Below are 22,503 nucleotides of genomic sequence, written 5' to 3' on the forward strand. Positions count from 1 at the left end.
AATCAACAATTAAATTGACAAATAACTTAGTATTCTGCACATGGTAGTATTTATAGAATCAAACAGGAGAGGAAAAAGTTTTGAAGAAATGGTTCAGTGGTATTTTTGTTTTATGAAGATGAAAGAACTAAGTAACTAAGTTGAAGAAAGTTCAGCTTAGTTCTTCAGTAGCTAAGCTGAAGAAAAGAAATATACAAAGAAGAATGTGGTGTTCCTACAGGATGCCAAGACATGACTTATTTAGTCAGGAGCAAATCAGGAGGTCTGGGATCACTCATTCTCTGCCAATACCTAACAACCACTTTATAGCTTAATGCAATGAGTAATCCCAGAACACAGTTTTGCATACACCAGCTGCAAAAATGAAGAAAATAAGCTGCCCTGAACCTTCAAGAACCCAATGACCTGGGAACCTGTCTTCTTTTGGGAAACACCATGTATTGACATGGCCATTGGCTTAACACAGCCCAATATGGAGGTGAGAGATTTTCCAGCTTTACTTAGGCTAAGTGAGATTTTCTGCATGAAAAGTATGTTTGGTAATGGAGCTATGGCCCCACTCTATAGTGCAAATAGCATAATTAATGAAATAATATAGCTCAGTTCAGATAACACATTCACATTTGGTTTATTGCTTGGGAATGCCTTCAAAGTTTCGCAACTTCCTGAGTGTCCTGTAGTGAAGTGACTGTAGTTCACAGTGCTTCTTAAACTAAGACGTTTTTTATACTATTTATACTAGCTAATGTTTCAGTTACTTAATCATAAACAACCAATTTTTGTTGCTGCTTTGTTTCTGAATGGAATTTAAGACTTGGCCTATTGATTCAGAACGTTTTAAGAGGAATTTTGGGCATGTAGGTGCCAAGAGAGCATCCCTGCTTAAGATAGGATCTCAGTATGTCACCTGACCTGCACAAAACTCTTATTAATTTATAGTTTAAGTGCATTCATAAAATCAGATTATTTCCCCAGTTTATATAGACTGATTTGTTTATGCCAAAAGAATGTATGAGAGCATTTTAATTACTGATTTAGGTAGCCAAGAAATGACTACAATGTTGGATTCTCAGGAGCAAAGTAGTTCATACTACTTTATACTATTTATACTAGCCAGTGTTTCAGTTACTGAATCACAAACAACCAATTTGGGTTGCTGCTTTGTTTCTGAATGGAATTTAAGACTGGGTTTAATTTTTAAAGCTTTTCATGGTTGCAGAGCTTGCTGTCTTAAGGCAGAGATGTGCAACCCCAGATGGTTCAAAGGCCACACTTCAGGTTCCACCTGGCCATTTTTTATCTCTGGAAAGCTGAGATTCATTTAGCATTTTAATTAATTTCATCATAGGTGCATTGTATGTGACTAGCCTTACAGAAAAGTAGTATTAAAATATAATACTATCTCCCTCATTGCCCATTTAAGGCAAGCATTCAGCAGAAAAGAATACACTATACATCTTCGTGCAAGTTTGAAATGACTATCCAATGGGCTTTGCCAGGGGATTAACATCTGCTACCACTTTTTCAAGTATTAGTAAAAGTCTGAACATGGTTGGGGCTGCACCAGATAGCTCTGCTTGTGACAACCCAACACATACTGTTGACCTTTCTCCCAAGTTAGGAAGGAGCCTGGATGTGTGCAATGGTCCATGCAAAGGTGCTGTGTGCAGTCACTGATGGAGATGCCTCAGGAAGAGCTAAATCAAATGCAAAACCTTTGGACTCACAAAGTTTTGGTTGTGGTCTTGAGGGTCCCTCTAAAAACTTCTACTGAATTGTAATGTGAAAGTATTAAAGACTAGAGTAACCAATCAAATAGATGTAATTAATTTCTACAGATTGTTAAACTGTAGATGTAGTCACAGCATTGCCTACTTTTTAGAGTGCTTCCCTGGTACACCAGTTGAGAATGGTCCTTATTCCTTTTTTTTTTTTGTTATTCGTTCAGTCGCTTCCGACACTTTGTGACTTCATGGACCAGCCCAAGCCAGAGCTTCCTGTTGGTTGTTGCCACCCCCAGTTCCCCCAAGGATGAGTCTGTCACCTCTAGAATGTCATCCATCCATCTTGCCCTTGGTCGGCCCCTCTTCCTTTTGCCTTCCACTTTCCCTAGCATCAGCATCTTCTGCAGGGTGTCCTGTCTTCTCATTACATGACCAAAATACTTCAGTTTTTCCTACAAAAAATTGTACAGTTCCTCTCCTTCTTTATGCTTCTTCAAACATACCTGCTATTAAATCTCCAGTGTTTCTATGTCCAATGTCCTCATAAAACAAATTGGCCTCTATATCCACAGTGTGGAATGTGTTTCTTTTTATCCTTTTCCCCTTTTTGGAAAATGTTATTTATTAAATGCATAGGCTGTTTGACTCCATTGCATCTCTGGGCAGTATGATAGAACACTGCAGTCTTCACTTCAGTACTTAATCGCAGAACAATTTTGACCATGTGGTAATTGTACACTTAAATGTAGTAAAAAAATAAGTGACCTCTTTTTAGCAGATCACATGCTTGCAAACTGAGAAACCATTCTGGCTGTTCTTTATAGTTATCCTGGTGGCATTTACTTGGCCATTTAGCAAGTTGATTTTCTCAGACTTCTAGTCATCTCTCTGTGGATGTGGGCGGGGTGGTATAACTCCTGCAGGCTAATTTTGGAATGTGGCCTTCTACAAAAATGATAATAATAAACAGAATTGGAAAACCAGCACAATTGTTCCATCCAATGATCCCTAAGGGTGTCAGATTTAGACAGACTAAGGCTGTATGGAAATTAACTAATTCCATGACAGAAACAAGGTTCTCAAGAGGACCTACAATTTTGCTTTTCAACCCTTTGCAGAGGTCAGCAACTTTCTCAAACTGGAGCTGGATGTTCTTCTGTGAATGTTTGCCATAACAAAGGGACTTTAGGGGGAAAAAGATTGGGGCGGGGGGAAAGGGTGAATGATTTCTACCCAAATTGTCATAAGAATTTCAAAATTTATGAAATTTTGGGCACTTTTTTTTAATGAATAGAAATATATTTGGGGTGGGTGTCTGTGGATGCCTTCTGTTGAAAATGTCACAACACCCTGGTTTTGGGTACTTTGTAGTTGTCTATACAAGAGTAAGCACTGCCAGTAACCAGGCACCAAGGAATATACTTTGTGCTTCAGGCCATTCTCTTTGTTTTCAGGCTCCTCACAGTCAAGAATTGCCACTCTACTACTGAATGAAGTAAGTGTGCCAATCGGGTGAACTCCACTTGCAAGCAGGCGGGTAAAGAACGCTAGGAGGCATCATTAGAACTTGGGAATGAAGTAATTTGCCACCTAACATTTTCACTGTCAGGACAGCAAAGGTTTCTTTTGGAAGCAAATTCTCCATATAGGATTTTGTAGTCCATAATGGCACTTTTGAAAAAACCATCTTCATTATAACAAAACTAACTTGCCTGGACCGTCAATGATATAAAATGTTCGTGGTGATTTTTGAGAGAACAGCATACCTTGGGGAGCCCAATTATAACTGCAGTAGGAAGAAATTCATAAATGTAATTTTGGCTTCCTCCCTTGCCTTTATGTTGCCCTTAAACAAGCAGCTTATCTGCTGCTTTCAGGTTCTCTGTGGAAAGCACATTAATGGCCTTTTCACTGGCTCTTGTCTATGCCGGTTGAGATTCTGAGATTTTTTTCCCTTGCTTTTACTAAAACAAATGAGTTATGCTTGCAGTGTAGCTAGCTTCTTCTATACTTGTATTTCCAATGATTGCAGTTTTATTTTTTGCTCCTTGGAAATGTCAAAAAGTTAAATTACAATTGATTTATACTCAAGGCCTGCCTCTTCCATGCAGACTTTGAGGACAATACAATTTGGGGAATACATGGAAACTTTAATACAGGAGCAGTCAACTCTCAAGGCCTTACAGAAAAAAAAGTTACTACTGCAGTTTTAACTTAAAACCCTATGGAAGAAAACAAGACATGGCAGAACAGGAGACAGGAAGCTGAAGTTTGCAGTATGCTGTCTGCCAATAACAAAATCAGTGATGTACCAGACCTATAAGACTTATAAAGTTATCCATTATCAGTAAACCAGTGGGTACAAATGAGGCTGGAAAGAAGCTACTGTAACATCACTGACTTTGAAGATCTAGGAAGGAAGCTCAAGAACCTGGAGCTTCATTCCATCCTGACAGTCTAATGAATAAAACTGGAAAGGCAAGTGAACGAGGTGGTTCCCTGTCACTGTCAATTATTTTTGGCTTTTTTTTTTCCTGGATAGACTTGGAAAGCCACCTGTCACTCCTCCTCCCACCCAAAAAGAATGTTTCTAAAATATATGTGAAATCCAGAGACATCCTTGGTGATAAAGTTGATGCTAAAGGGTTAATCTTTGCTTTTCGATTTGATTGATATTGATTTATATTTTGAATTTCATCACCACCCCTCTCACTCAAAGATTTTGCTGATTACCACTTAAAATTTTTTAATGCTATAATTAAATCAGGAGAACAAGAAGCCTTATTTGGACTGTGTCTTTTGATGACTTGTTTTCAATGCCAAATAGCTACTCTTGCTTCATTGACATGGCCTATGGAGAGTCATCTACCTAGCTCCCTCCTGGAGTCCTGACAGCAATACTATCCTCGGAACTGGATAGCATTTACATATTTAATTATGGTTTAGTTGGCAGGAGGAGTTGGAAACAAAGCACCTGAGAACTAAGCAAGCTGATTCACAAACACACATTTTAGAACTTCAGAAATGTGTTCACAAATAAGAACACTTATTGTGACTATTGTTACACTTCATAACCACTCTAAAATTCAAAGGAGTTGGCATTTTTATCCTTGTGGTGTTTTATGGTGGGCACATTTGTTTTTTGTTTTAAAAACAAAGGCACAAAAATCACATCTCCTTTACATTCTTTATGTCCCTTTTGTTGAACCATTTATGCAGAGGCAATGTACCTCTGATGTTTAGGGGATATCAATGTTTCACCAGCTACCATACCATGCACTTGCTTTCCATTTAAAGTATCTGTAAGCACCTTCTCTCTCACTTTGCTTAACACTATATGAATGAGTTTGCTAAGCCAGAAATACACAATTTAGTATTATGTACAGACCAAACAACTGAAAAGAAAGGCTATATTTATCTAAAAATTCATATAATCAAACAATTTTCTTGCACCACTTCTAATTTCATTCTGTTCCAAATAATAACAGCAGTGCTATGGAGTACCTACTGTATAATAGTCTTCTCCATCTCGGCTTCTTCTAGATGTGTGATCTTTTAAGTTCCAGAAATCTCAGCAATGGCTATGACTTTGGGAATTCCAAGCATTGATATCCACTTACCTGGAGAGGGCCCAGCTTGAGGAAGTCTACTCCATGGTGTCAATTGTATTTCCCTTGTGCTTCTGAGCATTTGGAAGCATTCTGTAACAGGTGCTGAGATTAGAATGCTGGTAACCCTTGGTTAGGAATACTGGCATTGTGGTGCCCATTACTGTAGGACACCAGTGACACAGCAACCACATTTGTTAAGTATCCCATTGCATGCTGTATTTCACTCATATAACTCTTTCATTGTATTCAACAACCAACCTGTAACTCTGCACTTTCATGAAACATATTCACTTTAACATACGCGTTTCTAAATCAACAAATCTGAGGGGGGAAAAATACTTCCTGACAAACATACAACCTTCCTATATTTTGCTCATTGTCACTTCTGGTAACCTTTAGTTCAGAATTCTGTCACCAGGCACACTAATAAACTAAATTCCCCTTAGTTTCTGCATTCATTTTTGTCACATTTCCCATTGTATAGAGGAAGAATCATAAGATTCTTCTAATCATCAGGCACAGATACATTCTCTGTACACATATTAAATAAATAATACAACCAATTCATAGACAAACTACCTCTATACTTTAGTATTTCTCCAGGCAGCATTGCCATTTTTAAACACTGTCTTAGCATTTATGTCTTCAAGAGTTTTTTCTTGGATACTAACATTTATAGCATTTATTTTGACTCCATTGTTTGATATATCGCTATCATTTCCATAAATCACAGACTAACCAGGCTTTACTCTTACTTTCCCATAAAAATCTATAAAGTACTTCCAGTATTCCCTCATTTCACTTTCGTCCCAAATTACTTCACTTTTATTTTTAATCTCATTTACTTTTCTGGAAGCTCCCTGTTTGACCTCCTTCCCCCACTTCCAAAACAATATTTTATTTCCATAAAAATTGTTCTGCATTTCCCTGTCTCTTTCAATCAAAACAGTTTCTTGCTCCTTGACTACATCTTTGCAAGTTGTTCTTTCTATTTGGTTATACAAAGTCTTTATTTCACTCTCATTTTTTGTAGCAATCATTCTTTTACAGTATATCCAATTTCCTGATCCACAGCCTCTTTCATTTCATTCCACTAAGCATGATTTTTCATGCTTTGCACTAGTGTAACTCTACAAACCTCTGTGGCACGCTATAATTACCTTCATGTTGTTCCAGGAAGCTTCCACAACCTCTTTTTTGTCTACTTTCCATTTCTCCTATTGGGAGATTAATCTATCTACACTCTTCAAACAGGACTTGTACCTATTGTTCATGAAGTCATTCATTGTCATGTCTTTCACTCTTTTCTTCTTTTCCATGCCTATTTTTCCTTAAAGTTTACTCCGGTCACTACCAAGAAATGGTCTGTGTCAAACTCTAAACCATGGTTTCTCAACCTTAGCAACTTTAAGATGTGTGGACTTCAATTTCCAGAATTCTGGGATTTGAAGTCCACACATCTTAAAGTTGCTAAGGTTGAGAAACCCTCCTCTAAACTCTCATCAGCCATGTACTCTTCACTAATTCTCTGAAGCTTCCATCATAAACAATCAATCATGCTTTTAGATTTACTTTCGTTGCTATTTGGTGAATAGAGTTATATGTAAACCACATATTTTCCCAAGCAGATACCATTAAACAGTCACCATTCTCATTTCTTGGATCTCTGGAAGGCCCAATCACTTTTTAAAAACTTGTTTCCAATTACTAAATAATTGAAAGCGGAGAAGGGTTGAATCTGGTAAACATGTTTTCACAAGACAGAGTGCATTAAATAAATATAAATTTTATTAAAAACACCCACATTTCAGCATTATCAGGAATGATATAATAAAACAGCTTTTCAAATAACCTGCATTCATTACATTACAATACTTACAGTATTTATAACCATTCTCAGATTTTTTATGGACAAAATAAAATTTTGAAAAATGAGTGAGAGTAAAAAAAACACCCAAACAGCAGAACATAAACTTAGAAATGCACACATTAAAAAAGTCAATAATCTTAGTGTCAAACTGTTGGAGTTTCTATATGAAAGATAGCCACTATGTTTAATAGTGAACTTTAATGCTGCTGCACATTAATCAAGTTGAAGAAAGCAATCATTCAAGTAAAGTTGACACCACTCAGAAACATTTCAAGTATGGCTATAATCAACCTGATAATCCTATACAAGCAATTTTGTATTTGCTTTGTCTGTCTCACTCTTAGGCAAGGTTTTATACATTAATATCACAACTTTTATTTACAAGATGCATTTCTCCACCCCACTCTTGACATCTCCATCCTCAACTAAGTTGTCTTCTGTTTACGAGCAATTTGGCAAGGGAAGAGGGTTCAACACAAAGATGTCCTTCTACATATGGAAAGGGCATAGACAGGCTGCACTGTACTTGCCGCAGACCACTGCATAAGAAAAATTAAGCTAAATCCAACAATGTACTTCCACTTATGCAATCTTGACATGCCGATGAATGAGAAATGATGTAGAACCTACCAATAATAAATTTACCAATTGTAAACTCTTTTGTACAAGGTAGGAAAAATAGCAAAGCTGCCTATCATGTACTGGTAGTCCTTGATTACCAACCTCAGTTGGGACTGGTAACTCTGTCACTAAGTGCTGTGGTCACTAAATGAAAAATCATGGGACCATGCCAGACTTACAACCTCACTTTAGCATCCATCGTTAAGTGAATTACTGTGGTTGTTAAGTGAGACAACGCGTGACCATCGCTTGCGATTTCACTTCTGTGTTCCCCATTAATTCTGCTTGTTGGAAGCCAGTTGTGAAGCTTGCAAAATGGCAATCGTGTGACTACAGGATGCTGCGACAGTAGTTAAGGCACACTGGTTGTGAAGTGCCCAAATGGTGATCACATGGCCGCAGGACACTGTGATGGCCATACATGTGAGGATTGGTTGCAAAGTTTTTTTTTTTTCAACTGTTGCAATTTCAAATGGTCACTAAACAAGGCAGTTGGTAAGCAAGGACTACCTGTATTGTTGTCTGGGCGTCCAATCTGGTTAATCAACATTGTTTTAAGCCAGGTAACCCATGTAAAGAATAACTAATGAAAGGAAAGCTTCATTTAACCTGATAGACAAGTGCTCCAATCCAACAGTGTTTATACATTTATACAACAGAGGCCAACAGAGAGTCACTGATTCTGATTTATTCAAGGTGAGAAGGTATCATCATGGAGACTATCTCAAAATGTAACAGCCTTGCCTATACCAAGGCATCTATATGCACATCAGAGCTCCAGTTTGGGTGGTTGTGTAAAGTATAATTAAGCTCATATATTTAAAGTGAGAGCAGTGAGCCTGTGTAGCTGTAGCATTGCATATGCTTGATCATGACATTCTCAATTAAGAATTATAATTAGATAAAACTCAATTAAAGAAAAAAACACAGACAAGGCACTGGTCCTGCAAAGGTTACTCCTAATGCAGCTTGATAATTCTTCTGATACCAATGGGAAACTGATTGTGTAAAACAAGGGTGAGGAACATCTCCAGATTTTGCTGAACTACAACTGCTTTGGAAGCTCAGCAACATCCAGAGGGCACCAGGTTCCCCTAGGCATACTGCAGCTGGATGACCAAGTCACTAGATGGAAACAAGGAGATGCAGAAAACCTCTTGTTGCCATGTAGTGATGATTCTGATTTCTGCAGCCCAGACATGGTATGCCCATATACCCCCGATACTGAGTGAAAAAATATGAGTAACTTGTTTCAGAATCAGGGCCTTTACATACATACATACGTATATATATATTGCACTGCCATACTTTATAAATGCACAGTATATGCCTAATGTAAGTCTAACTGGGCTGGACCAACAGTTATCAAGTCCAGCATGCTGTTTCTCACAGTAGCCAACCAGACGCAAAATATTGCATGCAGAATACAAATACTATACTTTTTTCCCCTGCTGTTGTTTCTCAACAACTAATATTCAGAGATATGTCTCCAACCCTAAAGATAGTCTATAGCTTTTATGACTGGTAGCCACTTGCAGTCTTTTCCTCGATGAATCTCTCTGATCCCTAAACTCCTGCCTGAAAGTTCATGAAATAAAACAGCAATCAGAGTTGAACACATATTTATAGAATTTGGAAAAGCCACAACCTCCTTGCAAATGGTCAACTGCCAAACACCTACTTTTATAATTGTCCTCTTGCCAGCTCAGTGCAATCTATAGTTTATTTTGTATGTAACATGCAAAAGGGGGAAAAGAATAAGAAACCCCAAGCAGAGTTTACAATAAAAATGCACTTGCATTGTCATAAAAAAGAGGAAATGGATTTACCCCACAAAATTTGCCATCAATAAATTTACAAGTAAAATTAGAAGCAGAATTTAAAAAAACAGTTGAAATTCTCAAAAACAAAGTAGTATTTTAAAAAAAAGCCTCAATGATAAGATTTATCAATCTGTACAATAAAATTTTACATACACATACACAGATGAAACATTTGCTTACCAAGGAAATTGTGAGAGGATATATCCCTGAATTTTTAGAACAAAACTATATGTTAAAGTTCAAGTTACACTTGCTATCAAGTAGTGAGAATTTCTTTTTCCCAAATATTAGCAGGGCAGAAAGTCAGGGGAACATGATATGTTATATCTCTCCATTTAATATCCTACTGCCAACTAGTGTTGAGGTATATGACAAGTAGGAACATCACTGAAACATAATTTCAACATAGTTTTAGCACACATTTTTTTAATATCAGGCCACATAGCACCATGATGTGAATTCAGTTCCAAACCCATATATAGAGAGAGATATATTGATATAATATATATATATATATATAATATATATATTTATATATTTGTACAGTATTAAAATACTAAAGCATTGCATTAAAATTGTTTACAAGTTACTATACATCTCTTTTGCTTACACTTTTATACAAATTACTAAATTAAAAACCATCACAGCAAGCCAGCTGCCTCCTCTGTATTCTTCCCAAACCCCTGACCTCCTACAGAACAACCCTGTATTTGTTTGCCTTGACTCTTCTCAACATTTCCTAGAAAATAGGGCCCCATTCCACTGAGCAGGGTCACATACTCTAACATAAATAATCCATTATTATTAAATAAAGCAGTAACCACCATCTGGAGAGTGTTACGGATCCTTAAAAAGTAGCTTAAAATCATATGACAAAATTGTCAAGTTTAACCCATGTTGTTAATTCTCTGTGACTAATATATTAAAAACTTAAAATATGTACTATTTGAGGAAAGAACTTCTCATCAAAATAGTCAAAATTAATATTCACAATACACCTGTGTGAGATGAGCACCAAAACATGAACCTTGTACTCCTTTTTTAATCCAGTTAGCTCTGGTTTGAACAGAGTAAATAAAGGATTTACTCTTTCTCTGTTTCATTAGCGAGTGTTTGAACAATGGTTTCAGTTCCGTCAGTGAAACTGGCTTAAGCACCTTCTCTGCTGTTTGCAGTTCCAAATACCTCCTACCCTTTCCACCTTACATGAATTTGCCCCAAATATCAAAAGATGATGATGATGATAATAATTTATTAAATGTATATGCTGCCTGACTCCCAGTGACTCTGGGTAGTATATACATTTAATACATTATTATTGCTTATAAAGGCTTATTTGAATATTACAGTAAATATCTGGAAAGTTTTAGCACCTGGATAATGTTTATCAGTGGCAGCCTAAAGTGTTTTTCAAGCACCATTCACAAAACATTTTCTATTGTTTGCTGCTCTTAATCAAATCTTGGCCAAAGGAATGAATTCCATGAGATCCAACAAAGCTTATTTAGCATGGAGAAGTAGGAGAATGAGAATTAATGCAGCATTAAAGCCTTATTTGGATTTTCCTGATAATCAAAATAATCTTATCTTCTATCTATATATTTTGTATTTTCATACAATAGATATGAAATAGCTTTATTGAAACAAAAGAAGACCAGTTTCTTTTCTGATTTACAACTCTGTGGGGAATTAAGTCACCAGGAAAATATTTTTCGAAATGGTAGAGCAGACTGGGAAAGCGTTTAGTCTTGCTATTGTAACATCTTTCAGTAGCTGCATTATCAAGAGGCTTTGATCTGCGTTCCAGCTGAATTAGCCTTGAAAAAGAATATTGCTGTTCAGTGGAAGGAGTACTTGCCATATTAAAAAGTCTTGGTTTAGGTGGGAAGAAAAGACCACTTACTCAGTTACAAGTTCTATTTGCAGCTGATCACCTGAAAGAATAGTGAAAATACTTAGACCTAGATTGCTGGTCTGGTTAGTTGACTGACTAGGATAACTGTGTTTAGTAATGATTTTCTGGGTTGCAACAAATGTGATTTAGGCACTGAGAAAATGCAAACAACAAGTGTACTATCAAACAAGCCACCTGGATCATACACAACAAAGTTACAACTGCTAATTTACTGACTTATTAACTAAATGATCCATTGCAGATACAACAGTAAGCCATAGTTTAACCTGACATTAATGAGTAGAAGGAACTCTCTGAGATCCTTCTCTTCCTCCAATGTGTCACCACAGGAAGACTAGAAGTATACATTCTGTATTTTTAACCAGAGATCATAATTACATCCCATCTTATGAAATTCTAGTTTGCCTAAACTATGTTTTTTTACAAACCAGGTTCATAAAATATGGTTCAGTTCTGGGTTATTAACAGGTCATGGCTTAATCTAACTACAGTGTCCTATATTTGAACATGATAAACTAGAACTGGGTTAAAAGAAATTAAATTCTTCCAACCTCCTTGTGCTTATTTTTGCTAATTCATGTAAAGCTAAACCAGATACAGGCAAAATGGAGCCCAGTCATCTCCAGACTTGCTGTGTCATCTGAATCTTTTTTAAAAAGTTAAGTGGGAAGTTTATGTTGCATTTCATGTATAGATAAGTGTTCTATAGCAACTATGTCATGGGTACACCTAACACATGGTCCTAATATTTCAAGCGTTCCTATAGGTGGACCAGAAAGGATGCATCCTTTAATGCTAACCGATGGTTAAGGTTTTTTGTTTGAAAGATACCATCAATTCCACTATTCAACTATGGAAATGTGGAGGATTCGTTCTTCTATGGCTGAAAAGGCAGAGGGCTTCTTAGTTGAAAATGCTGCCTTTGCTGCTTTCATTATCCCAATAGGTGCTGGCACATTTCACCTGCATTATTCACATGTTAGCTTTGTTGGATCATGCCATAATCACTGTTTCATCAAGATTCCCATGCTTTAAACAATGAGTTGTAGTTGTTTTTTTAATAAAAATCAGGCTAACTGGATACCAACACAAATGTAAAGATCTTGTTTACAGTTTAAAGGGAGCAAGATCTGTTTTTAACCTATCCAGTGCTAATAAAAGGCATTAGAACTGTTCAAATGCTGCAGTAGACACCATTTTTGTATATAGCACCATGTTTTAGAATAGCTAAAACAAATTCAGTGTTTTGCTTTGTATCTTTTGTTATAAGCATAGCTATCCTGATTATTATCAATCTATATTAAAATTGCAGCCAAAACAAAAAACAAACAAAATGTTCCATGCTAAAAAGCTACATTTCCAGTAAGCATTTCAGTGTATCATCAATTGAGCACCTGGCAGAATCTTACCTTTTCTGCAAAAGACATACTACAGAGTTTTTATTATTCAAACAAAAAACACTCTCTTGCTTAATCTGCTCTGGGGAAAATGGTCACAGATGTAAAATTTTAAAAATTATGGTCATTCTTTTTACCAGTAGCAACAGCAGCATTTCAGCCCTAACCGGTTATTGTGTCTTATTAATTTTGCATAGGATACTTTGGTTTTCGTTTCTAATTGTTACTTGTGACCGCTCTCCAAATGTATACAGTGGTAATATTACCTCTTTTGCTGGTATGGAGAAGATTTCCCCACTGACAAGTTAAAAAGAAAAATACTGTATCTTGCCCTGAATCTGTCTATGACCTAAAAGGAGTAATTACTGAGTTTTTTTTTTAAAGATGAGGTAATGAACAAAGATTTGATTTTATACATATCTGTTATAAGGCCCTGTAACCCGTGTAAAGGCATATGGAGATGTGGTTACTGTGGAATTTGTGGTAAGAGACATCGTCCTTTGTGCAAGGGACCTGAAGAATCGTGAATAGGTTGGTTCCAGGTTCTCATTTAATTCAACAGGCTCCCGTTTTACTTTTTTACCATGCACTTTCTGAGGCACATAATCTGGACCATACTTTTCACAGTCCTCTTCTTTTTCTCTTGCCTTCTCAGCCATTTTTGCCTCCCACAAAGCCAGACCATGCTTTGGCTCATTCATACTTTTGTGTTGGTAGAAGACAAGCGATATCCTTGTAGGGTGATTCCTGTTAGGACTTTTCAATGGGGTTGTAGCATGGAGCTCACGTTTTGCACACTCTATGAGAATTGATCCATGGGATGGGGCCACTGCCACACCTCCTATATCTGGATCCAGAAAACTCTGCTCATTGTCTGACCAGACATCGTCAGGATCCCCTGGATTAAACACCTCTGTTTTATTTACACCTACTTGGGAAGCAGTTCTGTTGTGGTTAAAACCTGGAAAGAGGTTTGACAACCCATTACCTGCTTGACTGTTCTTGTTCTGGAGATGGAGTGAATGAGAAGAGCCATTGAACATGCCATGATAGTCATGGGCAAGGTGTGGTGGGGGATACAGATGATCACCATTTTTATTCATGAAGTCTACACCTGGATTATTTAGATTAGATTTCAGCCTGGAGGCGATGTCCATAAAAGGGTTATCAGCCTCATGCTGGGAGTAAGGTGGGAAAGAACCTGCCTGATGAACATTTGGTCTAAAGGTGCAATTATTGAAAGCATCTACTGGCACATTTTGGTTTCCATAATTCAAGTACCTGTGCCCAAAGTTCTGATTATTTCCAATCCTATGCTGATACAATGTATGAATTGGAGGTAGACTTAGTTTAGACAGAGAATCTTGGCTCTGATACCTAAACAAGTCCATATGCTGAGGCTGAGCAGAATAGGAACTGTAATAAGAACAATTGTCTATTGATAAGCTTCCATTGCATGGATAATGGGGATACTGGTTATTTTGACCTAAGTGAATAGAATAGGGATTCATGAGACTGGAAGAATTCAAATAAGTTCCTGTAGGTTGTGATGAAGTTTGGTAGATATTCATTGGATTGGATCCTCCATAAGGATCAGAAGGATGTGTAGAGTTTGAATATGAATTAGCTGGATTTGACAGACTCATATAGAGATTGGTAGGATCAGAAGCAGAGTATGAGTTGCCATGATTTGACTGAGGTTTAGAAGGGACAGCCTGGCATGGATGTTGATAAAGTTGCTGTTGCGACATAGCTGGTCCTGAAAGATGCAAAAGATCTGTGCAGAAGAAAGAGAAGGGAAGAGCTTTAAGGTTGGAAAGAATTTTTATCATGTGTATAGAATTAATTCAATAATGGAAAGATGTTGCCCATTCTAGTTTGTGGAAGATGTTTGTGCAGTTTAGTGGCAGCTGAATTCTGCTACAAATGTGAGATATGGGAAATTAGATCAAGTATGAATATTATGAGCATTTTTCCTCTCTGAAAATAAGAATAGCCTTGCTGAATCAGTCCAAGGCCCAACTTATGCCACCATTTTGTTTCTCAGATACCTTAGAGGGGCTTGCAAGCAGGTGGTGGAAACTACCACAGATATTCATCTGAAACAAGTATTATTCAGAGGTATGTTTACTTCAACCTTGAGCCCTTCTCCTTGCATTTATCTTGAGGTATGCAGTATTTGGATTCTGACATAAGCAATGCTGCTTCAAATCTGGCATGGGCATTCTCCTTGTACCTGTTGGCAGTATCTTAAAGAAGCCACCCATTTCCTTGGGCTTACACAATAGTCAAACACTCAGGGAAATGAGCTAAGGAGGTGTTATGAAGCAGTAATAGAGTGCAACCAACTTTCCCACCTCTTGCCACCTCCTTGACTCAACCATGGATTTTCTTGAGCCTGCACCACTACTTGGTGCTGTGAGGGGCCAGGTAAAAGTGTGACTCCTTTAAGCTGCTGCCAACAGGTATTCTAAAGTTACCAGTGCCAGATCTGAAGCACTTTTGTCTATTTTGGTTCCAAGTATTGCACACCTCTACTTTTATATTTTAAATGCATCCAAGTGTCAAGTCAGGGGTGAGCTCCCGTTGCTCGTCCCAGCTCCTGCACACCAAGCAGTTCGAAAACATGCAAATGTGAGTAGATTAATTGGTACCGCTTCGGCGGGAAGGTAACGGCGTTCCGTGAGTCATACCGGCCACATGACCACGGATGGGTCCTTAGGGACAACGCCGGCTCCAAGGCTTAGAAACGGAGATGAGCACCGCCCCCTAGAGTAGGACACGACTGGACTTTACGTCAAGGGAAACCTTTACCTTTACCTAAGTGTCAAGTCAGTCATCACTTATGCCTAATGAATTCTGAATGGTTAACTATGCAAAAGTATTTGTTTATTGTAAATCTCATTCCAATCTGCTATACTGGATGAGCTCTGCTCCTAGTGCTTTGAAGAAGTAAAAAAAATTATCCTTGTCTACTTTCTCCATACCATGCATGATTTATACACATTGACATGTCCTCCTTCAATCACCTTTTCTTCGAACAAAAGGGTCCCAATCATTCTAGCCTTTTCTCATAAAGAGGTTCTTTGAGTGCCCTGATAGTTTTGTTTGTTCTCTGCTGTATTTGTTCTCAAAAATACTATATACTTCCTCAGGTATAATAGAGAACTTCTCCTAATGCATTTCAAATTTCCAATGCAAATGAGTCAGAAATTTGTATAAAGGCATTATGATGCTGGTTGTCAGTTTTATCATCAGTCCTTTTCATGATAATTCCCAGCATGGATTTTGCTTTTTTCAAAGCTGCACAAAGACATATTGTGTCAACATCTTCACTAAGCTATCAACAATGACCCCCAAATCTTTTTCTTGGTTAGTTGTGACCCATCAGTGTATATGAAAAGCTAGAGTTTTTTGTTCCAATATGCATCATGTTGCACCTCCTTAAATTTAATTGCATTTGTCATTTGGTTTTCTTTATTGTTTATTAAAAAGATTTATACGGCTGCCCAAATTGGGTGATTGCCTATTCACCCAAAAGATATCCTTCTTGAGCTCTTTATAGACACTTTGTTGGAGGCCCTAACTACTCAGCATCTCATGACCTATTGGATATAGAGGAGATGGGGTACAGAAAGAAAGTTAAGAATTTTATTTTTATTTATTTATTTATTAATCAAATTTATATGGCCGCCCATCTTACCAAAGGTGATTTGGCATACAATAATCCAATAAAACAATACATATATAAAAGCAATCATATAAATATATAAAAATCAGTGTTAAAAATTAAATATTATTTAATTAATATTTAATTAAATTAAATATTTAATTAAACTATACAAACCCCAGGCATGGAGAAATTGCTCAGTGATATCTCCAGTTCCCTGGGATCCCCAGGCCTGGTGACATAACCAGGGCTTGAGGGACTTATGGAACATCAAGAGGGCTGGAGCCAACCTAACTTCAGGAGGGAGAATGTTGCACAAGGTGAGTGTCATAGCAGAGAAGGCCCACCTCCTGGGACCCACGAGTGAAAGTCCCTGGCAGATGGTAATCACAGCAAGCCTTCTCTGTGAGATTTAATAGGGTGGGCTGATGTAATCGGGGAGAGGCGGTCCCTCAGATAACCCAGTCCCATGCTATTAAGGGCTTTAAAGGTTAAAACCAGCACCTTGAATTGGACCCAGAAGCAAACCAGCAGCCAATGCAGCTCATGGAGCAGAGGTGTGACATGTGATGTTCTGGGAGCACATATAACTGCCTGTGCCACTGAATTCTGTATCAGCTGAAGCTTCTGGATACTCTTCAAGGGCAGCCCCATGTAGAGTGCATTATAGTAGTCCAACCTGGAGGTGACTAGGGCATGAATGACTGTGAGCAGAGCCTCCCAATCCAGAATCGGGCACAACTGACACACAACACAAAGCACCCCCAATCCTCTGAGCCGATCCAGAAGGATACCACGTTTGATTGTATCGAAAGCCGCCAAGAGGCCAAGTGGGGCAAGGATGGATGCACAACTCCCATCCCGCCTGTGCCAAAGATCATTCAAAAGCGCAACCAATGCCCTTTCCATCCCATACTCAGGTCTGGATCCTGACTGAAAAGAATTGTCATGAGTACTGATGACGAGCAGGAGGGGGCCTCTATCCAGGGGGGAAAACGCATGCGTAGTACTGAGGAATTAAGCAGCCATTCAAAGAGACACAGATCAGACCCGCCTTAACTTTTGGGGTTTATCTGTTTGGGTTTTTCCCATGCTTCTTCAGTTTGTTAGGATTTTCTGTCTTATGTAGCAGTAATAATCACTAGAGACCTATTCCTCGTCTCAGCGTGATTCCTGACTGTTAGGACAAGAATTCAGATAATCCACTTCATCCAAGGGTCTCTGAAGCCATTGCACAACCACATTCTCAATCACCTTCCCCAAAAAGGGAAGGTTAGATGCTGGATGAAAATTGTCGGTAGGGCCCAGCAATGGCTTGAGAAGGGGGTGAACCAAGGCCTCTTTAAGAGGTAAAGGAACAACCCCTTCACTCACAGAAGAATTAACCCCTGCTAGAACCCACTCACAACACACCTTCCAGGCTGCTTTCAGAAGCCAGGAGGGTCATGGATCTAAAGAGCAGGTGGCTGAACTCACAGTCCTAAGGTCCCTGTCTACTTCCTCAGGTCCAACAGGTTCAAACTGTTCCCAGGTAACTGGTCAAGACTCCACTGCAGGCATCTCCTCTGGATTTGTGACATGGCCGGCATCCAATTGCGAGGAACTCCAAGTGATTTTGTCTAACAGATGCTGAGCAAATTTCTTTGCACACCCCTGCAAAAGGTCCCCAGGCCCCCGTTACTGAAAAGGGCTCATGTCACCTGAAACAGGACTGTGTGGCAGCACTCTGTGGATGCAATAAGGGTGAAGAAATACTGCCCCTTTGCTCCCCTTAAGGTACACCTTAATAGCAGCTCTGACCTGTGTTTGGTCGAGTTTGTCCTTGGTTGAGTGCCAGCAACGCTCTAGATGTCTCTTCTCTTGTTTCATCTCGCTCAATTCCTCTGTAAATCATGGGGAGTGGCGGGACCCGTGAGAGGGGAGAGATCACATGGGAGTGATCCGATCCAATGCCTCAGCCACCCCTTTGTTCCAAGCAGCAACCAAGGTTTCAGATGAACCATGCAGCAGACCAACAGGAACAACCTCCAGCTCCCTCTGAAACCCATCTGGGTCCATCATTCACTGGGGGCGGATCAATTTAATGGGTCCAGCCTCCCTGCAGTGGATGGTGGCACTAGAGAGTCCCATGGAAATCAGGGTGTGATCTCACCATGACAAGGGAGACACCAAAAACTCCCACAATTTCAGATCACATAGCCACTGCTCCAACAGGAACACCAGATTTGGAGTATGACCACTGTCCCATGTGGGGCTCTGGATGACCTGTGATAGGCCCATGGCCATCATGGTGGCCATGAACTCCTGAGCTCCCCACTCCTAGAGAAGGCAGATTGAAGTCCCCAGAACCATAAGTCACTACCAGCCCAGAAATGGAGTCAAGGAGCTTAGGCAGGGAGGTTGCTATGCAGCAGGGAGGCTAGTACAACAGCAACAGTCCCAATTGATCCTTAGACCCCAGCTTAATGAACAGGATCTCAGATCCGGTGATCTGGGGTGCAGGGCCCCTGAAAGCCATAAGGGATTCCCAGATGACAATCACCACACCCCCACCCTTGTCCCGGAGTCTTATGTGATGCCACACCTGAAACCCACTGGGCATATTTCTGAAAGGGCTACTTGCCTTCCGGACCCAGCCAGGTCAGTCCTTTCATCAATGATTGAATCACTGGTGAGGGAGGCCTTATTGCAGACCTACCTGGCATTTAGCAGCAGCAGCCGGAGGTCAGGGCCACTGAAGGTCTGCTGACAGGGTACCAGAGTTGATACCAAGGAGCTGGAATGCGAAACTGGTATGAGGCAACAGTTCCGGATCCCTGAGAGTGGCCTGCTCCCTGTCCCCCACCATACCTCCCCATGCCTGTCACCACCATAAAACCATGGCCCGCCTATACCCCCCTATTAGCAGCCCCATCCCCCAAAACAAGTCCCCCAAGACCAGGGACCGAGAACCTCCCAGTGTCCTCACCAACCATCCCTGAGAGGGGAAGCTGGGCACCCCGAGGCACTTTAGTTTCATCAGCTCTCAGTGCCATCAGGGTACCCAACTGCCATCTCCCTACACACTACCATTCACTCACACATACTACAACACATACATATACAGGCTCTCTCACTCACACACTCAAAGGGGCCTTTTCTGACACTCCCACCAGCTGGTAGAAGGCCTCCCACATTCACCACCACCAATTCCTTTTCTGGGTCTCACCCAGAGGGAGGAATCAGACAATTCACAAGGCCTTCAACACAGAGATGCAGCTCCTTCCTTCCTTCCTTCCTTCCTTCCTTCCTTCCTTCCTTCCTTCCTTCCTTCCTTCCTTCCTTCCTTCCTTCCTTCCTTCCTTCCTTCCTTCCTTCCTTCCTTCCTTCCTTCCTTCCTTCCTTCCTTCCTTCCTTCCTTCCTTCCTTCCTTCCTTCCTTCCTTCCTTCCTTCCTTCCTTCCTTCCTTCCTTCCCTACCCAGAGGGCAGGCAAACCTGGCCTCCACAGAGAAAGAGGTCCACAGTAGCCACCCCCCCGTTGGCCACCACCTACACCTCCCAAGCCCAATGTTCCCCAGGAAGCATAGATAGTACAGGACAGGAACTCAGTAATAGCAAAGGCGTCCAGCAGGAGAATTCCTAGCTGAGGCACCAGCAAAAGCCCTAATGGTAGAAAGTGACCAGCAGCAGCAGCCAGCCAAATCTGCTTCCAGCAATGGCGTTCAGAGTCCAGAACAGCCTGCCTCAGCCCACTCTCAGAATCCAGCAAAGGTTGGGTCCTCCAAAAAACCAGTCCTGAAGCTGGCGACCAGTCCAAAAAACTGCTGCCATGTCCATAACAGGGATGGCACAGCCAGCTAAAGATGGCTCGGCAGGCGCAGCCAGCAAAATGCTGCAAAAACACTGCCAAACACCACAGGAATGCTGCCAAACACAGCAACAAACAAACACGGCCATCCTCTGGCATGCTGTGCTCTGTTTCTGGACCTCCCTCCCGAACAGCCTGAACAATCCACTCCATCCATAGTAAGTGCTTCCGAAAAGAAAAGAAAAAAAAAGAACACCCCACAAACATACCACAAACAATCGTGAGGACAACCAGAACATGACTCCCCCTCTCTCTGCCATCTTAACTGGGACCACTGCTTTGTGTTCCTTCTTTGTCTTTCACACAGCCTGTGCTGCGTTAAAATGATTGCTGATCTGAGGCCAGTTCCTTCCTCAGCTGTGCTTTCCAACCATGGTGCAAATGCTCCTGGATTTTCCTTCTGGTAGGATGTAGCTAGCTAGGTTTACGGCTTTTCCCGTAAACAAATCTCCTTTCTGTTTTAGCTGTAAAACCTGTTTCACTAATTATTGCTCAGATCAAATTCTTGCTGTCACCAACTCACTTTTGGCTTTTCAAACCCTGAATAGTTTAGTATAATCAGCAGACTTGGCCACCTCACTGCTTATTTAAAAGTTAAGATCACTTAAAAGTTTAAAAAGCACCAGTTTCAACATGCATCCTTGAGGGATTTCTACTTACTGAGAAATTTGCCAACCTTATTAAACTCAGAAAATTGTTAAATATACTTGAGAAAAACAAGAAGGCCTTTTTGTTCATAAAGAGAAGAACTGACTTCATGGATTTAACTAGATGAAGGCATTAGAACCAAAAAAGCTATTAATGCATTTGTGTGCATATTTTAAAATGGGAACAGCAACCACCCTCATGGTTCAGTTTGATCAGAATTGCAGTTATTTAACTTCCTTTTCCTGTAATGATGATCTTGGTGAAAAATAAATATCCTTCCTTCTCCTGTACAGATTTATTTATTTATATTTTTATCCCACCTTTATTATTTTTATAAATAACTCAAGGTGGCGGACATACCTAATACTCCCTTCTCGTCCTGTTTTCCCCACAACAACCACCCTGTGAGATGAGTTGGGCTGAGAGAGAGGGACTGGCCCAAGGTCACCCAGCCGGCTTTCATGCCTCAGGAGGGACTAGAACTCACAGTCTCCTGGTTTCTAGCCCAGCACCTTAACCACTAGTTAAGTTACTTGCACTGGGAAGAAAGCCCCACTAATTTCAATCATTTTGATTTTATATCTTACATGACACTTAATCTGGTCCTAAATAAGCCTCTCATTTTCCCATAGATTCCCAAATTTTCAAGTGCAACAACCAAGTGAAAGCATTGGAACCTGTGTTTCAACTCAACTGAATGAGTCTGTAGCAGGGTTTAAACTAAGCCATGATTGCTTAATCATATATTGGGGGTACATACTGTGTGCAAGTGACATGCTATACCATTTTCATATACGTCCATCTCAATGTGATCCTCTCTCATATCTGTCATGTTCAAAGTACAAATAACACATATGGTACATGTGAAGGAGCTGTAAACAATAGCAGATGCCTATTAAAAACATACCTGCTAATTGCTTGGCATGAGCTGATGCTTCTGCATTGACCTGTTTTTGACGTACTGAGGCTGCTTTTTCTCTCTCGTGTTTGTTAGGCCCATTCTCCATGGAGGCGAGCTTCTCTGTGGCTGCTTTCTTGGCTTCCAGCTTTTTTTGCCGGCAGGTTTTTACAGGCTCAGCCAGCATTCTTACTTTTCGTCGAAAAGAACTAAGAACCTGGATGCTACCATTCCGCTTTTTCTCTTCCTGACCTTCTGTGCTTCCAAACTCATCTACGTTGGATATTTTATACAAGGGAAGCACATGCAGTTGTTCATCTTCTGGTGTTTGGCCAATTTCACGATTGTCTTCTCTGGTTAGTGTGCATACCTGTTAAAACAATATGGTGGAAGACACACTTAGACTGACAAATGACACAAGGCCTTAAATTTGGTATACACACAAATACGATCACAGACTTCTAGTCACATAGTGCTA

At 39.9% G+C, this 22,503-nt stretch overlaps 1 protein-coding gene across 1 annotated transcript in view; it reads right to left on the reverse strand.

Moving 5' to 3' along the window:
- Nucleotides 1-7,101: 7,101 nt before the first annotated feature.
- TET2 (tet methylcytosine dioxygenase 2) overlaps nt 7,102-22,503 on the reverse strand; it is a 79,334-nt gene continuing 63,932 nt past the window's right edge. Inside the window, exons 9-10 of the mRNA XM_063310779.1 lie at nt 22,035-22,395; nt 7,102-14,738 (exon numbers count right to left, since the gene is read on the reverse strand). Coding sequence (XP_063166849.1) covers nt 13,372-14,738; nt 22,035-22,395 — 1,728 coding nt within the window. The 3' untranslated portion in view covers nt 7,102-13,371. The remainder of the gene's footprint in view (nt 14,739-22,034; nt 22,396-22,503) is intronic.

The sequence above is a fragment of the Candoia aspera genome, chromosome 8 (assembly GCF_035149785.1).
Source record: "Candoia aspera isolate rCanAsp1 chromosome 8, rCanAsp1.hap2, whole genome shotgun sequence".
Taxonomy (NCBI): Eukaryota; Metazoa; Chordata; class Lepidosauria; order Squamata; family Boidae; genus Candoia; species Candoia aspera.